At 35.8% G+C, this 6,756-nt stretch overlaps 1 protein-coding gene across 1 annotated transcript; it reads left to right on the forward strand.

Moving 5' to 3' along the window:
• The first annotated feature begins 1,219 nt into the window (after positions 1-1,219).
• On the forward strand, positions 1,220-5,123 carry LOC113287132 (probable U6 snRNA-associated Sm-like protein LSm4). Its single transcript, XM_026535811.1, has 9 exons — positions 1,220-1,435; positions 1,638-1,762; positions 2,912-2,992; positions 3,120-3,208; positions 3,285-3,359; positions 3,802-3,863; positions 3,950-4,012; positions 4,405-4,608; positions 4,792-5,123. Exons 2-9 carry the CDS (start codon positions 1,640-1,642, stop codon positions 4,884-4,886), a joined length of 792 nt encoding a protein of 263 aa, XP_026391596.1. The 5' UTR covers positions 1,220-1,435; positions 1,638-1,639; the 3' UTR covers positions 4,887-5,123.
• The last annotated feature ends 1,633 nt before the right edge of the window (positions 5,124-6,756 follow it).

Raw genomic sequence — 6,756 nt, forward strand, 5'->3', positions numbered from 1 at the left:
TTTCCTTGTCAAGGTTTTAATGAGGCAACGTATATGCATCCAACTATGTTCTAAGTTTAATTAATATTGTACTCTTTTTCTTTAGTTCAGGTTTTTTCCCTCAGGGGTTTTCATGACGAAGTTTTAACGAGGCAATTAACTTAGGCTCGTCGATATTTGAAAATCGTATTTCACGTGATGAACTACATGTGAAGATTTGTACCAAGGTTTTATCCCATTAGGTTTTTCCTTGTCAAGGTTTTAATGAGGCAACGTATACGCATCCAACTATGTTCTAAGTTTAATTAATATTGTACTCTTTTTCTTTAGTTCAGGTTTGTCCCTCAGGGGTTTTCCTGGCGAAGTTTTAACAAGGCAATTAACTTAGGCTCGTCGATCTTTGAAAATCGTATTTCATGTGATGAACTACATGTAAAGTACGAGACAACATGTGAAGTACTACATGTGAAGAGTTGTACCAAGGTTTTATCCCATTGAGTTTTTCCTTGTCAAAGTTTTAATGAGGCAATTGATTTCGGAACAAGTCATCAAGGAGAGGACGACATTTGAAGAACTACATTCGAATCACTATACGTGAAGCAGTGCATATGAAGTTCTATTGGACCGCACAAGGACAAGTGTTATAGGACCTACGACCCGTAGATATGTAGACCATAACTAAAATCTTTTAAGTTTCCCTTTTGCTAGTATATAAAAGATACTATTTATATGTAATAGTTGGATGTCTCTTTATCAATAAGAAGTTCTTCTCTGGCTATCTTTTGCTCCAACCTAATTGTTACTCCAACAACTCCTTCGTAGATTCTTTTTACTCCATATATTTCGCATCTAGATTCGCTTGCCACTGAAGAATTTCACACAAGCCACGTAATCATCTCCAGCCGTACCACAACACTTGTCAATTACCTCAAAAATTACACCATTATCCATTCCATAAAAACACATCCTAACCGTAGACGACTCAAACAACACTATCCAACGGCTCAAAACAATTCTGGACCCACATTATACAGAAAAAAAACCAAGACTGCATCGAAAATAACAATTCAACCCCCGATTAATCTCTCTTTCCATAAACGTCATCCGTAGACACTAACCGTCGATTCTTAAAATCAAGCCCGATCTTGAATTTGATCCAACGGTGATGAAAGTAAGGATGATGTGTAAATTAGGGTTTAGAATAAGTAGAAGAGAAAAACAAGGCAAGTCTCTTGGGCGATAAGACCGCAACCGTAAACCCTAGCCGTTAACCGCTTCGTGCCTCTCTCTACATTCTTCTTCATCTTCTACTACTACTTGTTCTTCTCTCTTTCATCCGCAAACAAAGAAAAGGGCGCCACGAATATCTTTCCAAGGAAAACTTCAAAAAAGAAAACCCTAGAACAACCATTAAAAAAAACTAAAATCAATTCTCTCTACACAGCAAAGTAAACAGGTAAACTCTATTTTATCATCACTCTCAAAAACTCTAGATATTATCTTTCCAGTGATTTTAGGGTTTCTTCTTCTTCGTCTCGGTAGATCTGTGTTTTTTTTTGGATTTTTGGGGATTTTTTTAGTTTTTTTTGTTCGGATTGATTAGTATTGGTTGTGATTCTTGTTTACTGATGTGGATTTTTGTGTGTTTGTTTGGATAGAGATGGATCGGTATCAGAGAGTAGAGAAACCAAGGCCTGACACACCGATTAATGAGAATGAGATTAGAATAACTACACAAGGAAGGATGAGAAACTACATTACTTATGCTACTACTCTTCTTCAGGTTTGTGTTTCTTTTTTTTTTTAATTTTATGTTCTGATTTTAATTGATTTATTGTTCTGCTATTGTATCTTTCTAATCAGCCAGTTAATTTGATTTTTAACTGGAAAACCCTAATTTTTTGATGAATTTGGTACTTTGATTTTTTTAGTGATGTTTGTAATTGATTTTACTGGAAAACTCTAAAATCAATTAATTACGGAAGTTGTCTTGTTCTAACTATCATAAAGTTGTTTTGATAGTTTAGTTTGATTTAGAGTTAGGAATCATTGAACCTTGTCTCCTTGGTAACAGATGTTAATTTTCAGAGACAAAATTAGTGATATTATTAATAGAATGTGCCTTTTCAATCTACAAGTTGAGAATTAAAGGTATCAAGGATAACAATGTGAATGAGAACCTGGACTTGAGCTTTTAATGGACAATTGTAAAGTCTCGTCTCATAATCATCTGGACTTGCATGTGAAATTAATGCGATGGAAATCTAGGGACTAACTGCTTATTAAGTGGCCTCTAGCGCAGAAATCAGTCTAGTCCACAGTTATTGGTCCACTTCTTTGCTATACGTTTGTGTATGCTCTAGTTTACGTTTTTTTTTGTCCCCACTCTCTACTATATGTTTGAATCTCCTGTTCACAGGAATACTATTAACTATTGGGATATAGTGATAAGCAATACTTATTGTGGTCATAGTGCTAGGAATGCTGTCCTCTATTTTAGGTTAAATTTAGGTTAAGATTGATAGTTTCATGTATTGATACCAAAAAGATTTGGATTCTGCGACCAGCATTCTTGTCTACACCACTTCAGCACTGCCATTAAAATCCACCTCATCCATCTCTATTGCTGGTTTTCACCATTTTGAACTGTGTCGCTATAGTTTTATCACCCGCTATTCTTTTTACTCAAGAACATCTTTTTTCTTTTTTTTTGATTATTATTCCCCCGTATTTCTGTACAACTTAAGGACTAGTCTATAAATCTTATCCATGTGATGTATCCAGATACATAACAGTTAATAGTTACTTTTCTTATTCTTATTGTTAGTAGTTTATTATAGTTGTTTTATCTGTGAAGGGTACCGTTGGATGATCCTTTTTTTTTATTTACTGATCGGTACCATAACACACTGTTTCATTTTTTCCTTAATAGGAAAAAGACTCTACTGACATTGTTCTCAAAGCCATGGGAAGGGCAATTAACAAGACTGTAATGATTGCTGAACTAATTAAGGTGATTTTTTGGGGAACTATGCTCACATCAGGATTATATGGTCATTGTGTTGGTTCATTTGAGCATGGCATGGTTATGTTTTCAGGACATCTGACTTGTTGTATAACTTTGTGATGTATTCTTGTAGAGAAGGATTGCTGATCTTCATCAGAATACAGCAATTGGATCAACCGATATAACTGACACATGGGAGCCACTTGAAGAAGGCCTTGTCCCGTAAGAATTACAAACCTTCCATGCTCCTATGCTTTTGTGCATTGTAGAAGCTGATATCTATATTTTGATTATGCAGCTTGGAGACTACGCGTCATGTTTCAATGATCACTATTGTATTGTCCAAAAAGGAGCTGGATACATCCTCCACTGGGTAAATGTCTATTCAAAGTGCATGGTAGTATTGTCTTGGTGATAGGTTTGGAATTTTGAATGCTTCTTCTTTGATTGATGTTTGCACACTCAAAGTAATAATGGTTGGAGTATAAGGTACCTACTGAGGGTGCATTTTGATGTATCTAAAATTTGGAAGTAGTAGAAGATGGTATATACTTGCAGAGAATACTAGAGTTGGTTGTGGCTGCAAACGTTCTCAAGGATGTAATTCGCATTAAAAGATTGAGCTTGTTTGTTTTGAGTTGGCACCTTTAAGTCCTTAATTGTTTTCAGATAGGTTTGCAGGACACCAGGCCCAATGTTGGCTAGCATATTTTGGCAGCCTATTATCTGATAATTTCAAGCTTGTTTGTTATGCTTATTTGTTTTATGTGCCAACTGCATGTTTTCATTCTGATAATCTCTTATTAACAACACAGGTACCAGCCACCTATTCCAGCTGATCAAGTGAAACCATGGACTGATTTTGATTATGAAGGAGGTAATGTGCTAAATTTATACGTAAGTTTCCAGATGCTCTCTTTGACCGTTTGTGACAATATTTTCAATAATTAATGTGGATTTCAGAGGGCTCTCCTGGTGGTAGAGGTAGAGGACGTGGTGGCCGAGGAAGGGGTGGAAGAGGTCGAGGTACTATATTATTGCCCTTTAGATTTTATAATGTTTAATTGTTTTTGAGTTGGCTTACATGGTTAATATGCTAAGATAGAAGGACTAAAGTAGTAAACAATTAGTGTATCAGTGTATCTCTAGCAATTGCTGATAGTGTTCTATGGCATCTTTGAATGTGAAGAATTGTAATTATCGGTCATGTAACTAGGGCAACATTTTGTTGAAAGAAGGATATATTACTCCGTGGAAGTATAAAGTTGTTCATAATTCCTTCAATTTTTGTGAACTTTAAGTTTTTTGTATTTCTATGATTCATTTTCTGCTGATGGGTATGATTTATCAGTTCTTATGCAACCATTAAGGATTATAAATTTCTTTTCCTAATATGATTTGGTTTATCTTGGCTGCAGGGAATTTTAATGGAGGTGGTGAATTCAACGGAGATGGAGGAAATTATGAAGGTGGGCGTGGCTTTGGTGGCAGAGGAAGGGGCCGCGGAAGAGGCCGTGGTTTCCGTGGACGTGGAAGAGGAGGTTATGGTGGCGGAGATATGCAACCTGAATTTGGTGGTTATAACAACGAGTACAATGATGGACCTCCTGCCCCAACACGTGGTAAGTTCTCGTCTTGCATATTTATGTTGAAGCATGCATTAATTTATGGTACTTGTTTCTAATTCAAAAGACTGGTATTGAACAGTCATTATTTTCTATCAAATAACAGGAAAAAAAGAGAGTTTGTTTTTATTTTGTTTGACATGTTTTTGGCAAGTAATGTTGTTTGGCCTGGATCTGCAGGGCGTGGTCGTGGTAGAGGAAGGGGGGGTCGTGGGCGTGGTCGGGACTATAATAGGGCGGATGGACAACAACAGGTTCAGCCAGTAGTTGGTTGAGCCCTAGGTTTGTTTCTCCAGGGACCATAGGTTGGTGAGACAGATATATCTTGAGTTTTCTGCTGTAATCAACTTTGTTTTCGGTAGTTAAATCTAAAGATTGTTTCCAATTTCAATTGATTTTGTGAAAACTGAGAAAATATATATGGTGTTTTATATACCCTGACAAAATTGTACAATCATGCCTATGTTTTTTCGTAGGAATAATAGAGCAGTGCATTCTTTGAATTCGTATTATTTTGGTCATTTGGTGACTTTGTTTTTTGTTATTTGTTGGTCGAGTTTCAATTGATAAAACAGTAGGCCCGTGAAATATTTTTCTAAGTTAAGCTTTTTATCAGAGTCAAGTTAATTAGGAATAGAGTTATGGCCCTTGTCAGCTGAATTTGCTTGTAGTTAAAAGTTCAGGTGAGTTTGCTAGTTTATGATGTAGTTTTAAGTTCTATTCGCCACTGTTTTATTTCTCAATACCTGGTATATCATTCTACTGCATAATGTTCTGCTGGTCCTGTAGTTCCGCTGCATATAATCTGCATAAACACTTGCATAATCCCCGCTTTTGTGTGGAATATAACACTGCCGGATTGAATCATTTATTCCATCTAAACATAAAGTTAAAAGAGGGTATGATTCCCTTGCTAATACTAATAATACTACTAAGAAGTACAAACTACAAAGAATATGGCCTGGGATTGATTCTAGCATTTTATAACACGGCAAGACTATCATTACTGGTCACAACCGTTTCTAATTTACGCAGCCACTAATGTTTTTCTCGGAATCAGAAGTGCTAATTTACACGGCAACTAATGTTCTTTCTCGAAATCAGAAGCGCTATCATCACCCAGACGAGCATGGTTTTCGCTCTGAATCAGTCATGTGAAGCGCATCTTTCATGAAGGGGACATTTCAAATTTCAGCATTTTGCTCTCTGAAGTAGTTGTGTGAAGTGAATAAGTCATGTGAAGCGCATCTTTCATGAAGCGGACGCTTCAAATTTCAGCATTTTGCTCTCTGAAGTAATTGTGTGAAGTGCGCTTTTTGATTTAGTCAACTCGTTTCTCCCTAATTTTTGAAGCTTTTAAAAGAAAAATATGAATGTTTTAAGAGGGAAACAAACACCCCACCTCCCACTCGTCCGGAGAAGATTGAATTGATGTGCACACACTTTGTTTTTGATAATAATTAGACTTATATAAAATTTATATAATGCTATCTTCCTAATAAATTTATAATTATTAGTTGCGACTAATTTATTTGTAACAAAACACTCGTTTCAAGCATTAACTATGAAGCGACGTTTCACGCTTCAGTATACACATCGCTTCCTAAAAATGAAAAACGCTTTACGGTCCGCTTCACACTTTCAATACCTTCTAGACGAGGGTTTGAAGTTTAAAGTTGACCCTAAATTATTTCCACATTTATATCTTATATGACGTAACTTGCGGACTAAGGTTATTTCTGGGATCCCCTTGATAAGGAGCACTATAGTACATGAAGAAGAACATGCCTAGGATGAGAAAGTAAAACCATGGCAGCTGGAGAAACTTGCTGAAAACCCTGGCCATGTCGACTCACATCCTTTTTTTTATTTTATTTTTTGATGAAAAATGGAAATATATAGTGCATTACATTTACAGGTACCTCTTTATCAAATATAATCGAAATAAGATTAGATTTAGATATTCTTATTTGTAACTGTGAGGACGTGTATCGCACATTCTTTAGCCGAGCTTCTTTTACGATGTAATCTGCTATAAAATTGTATTCCCTTTGTTTTAGAAAAGTGATATTTTTATTTTTGCCTAAAAAAGTGAAAGTATCACTTTTCCTAAAACGGTGATAGTATTTGATTCCTATTTATATA

This window comes from Papaver somniferum, chromosome 6 (assembly GCF_003573695.1).
Source record: "Papaver somniferum cultivar HN1 chromosome 6, ASM357369v1, whole genome shotgun sequence".
Lineage (NCBI taxonomy): Eukaryota > Viridiplantae > Streptophyta > Magnoliopsida > Ranunculales > Papaveraceae > Papaver > Papaver somniferum.

Coding starts and splice junctions, on each gene's coding strand:
- LOC113287132 (XM_026535811.1), top strand. CDS start 1,640: ATGGATCGGTATCAGAGAGTAGAGAAACCAAGGCCTGACACACCGATT. Junction 2,993..3,119: donor TGATTGCTGAACTAATTAAG/GTGATTTTTTGG, acceptor GTATTCTTGTAG/AGAAGGATTGCTGATCTTCA. Junction 3,209..3,284: donor CTTGAAGAAGGCCTTGTCCC/GTAAGAATTACA, acceptor TTGATTATGCAG/CTTGGAGACTACGCGTCATG.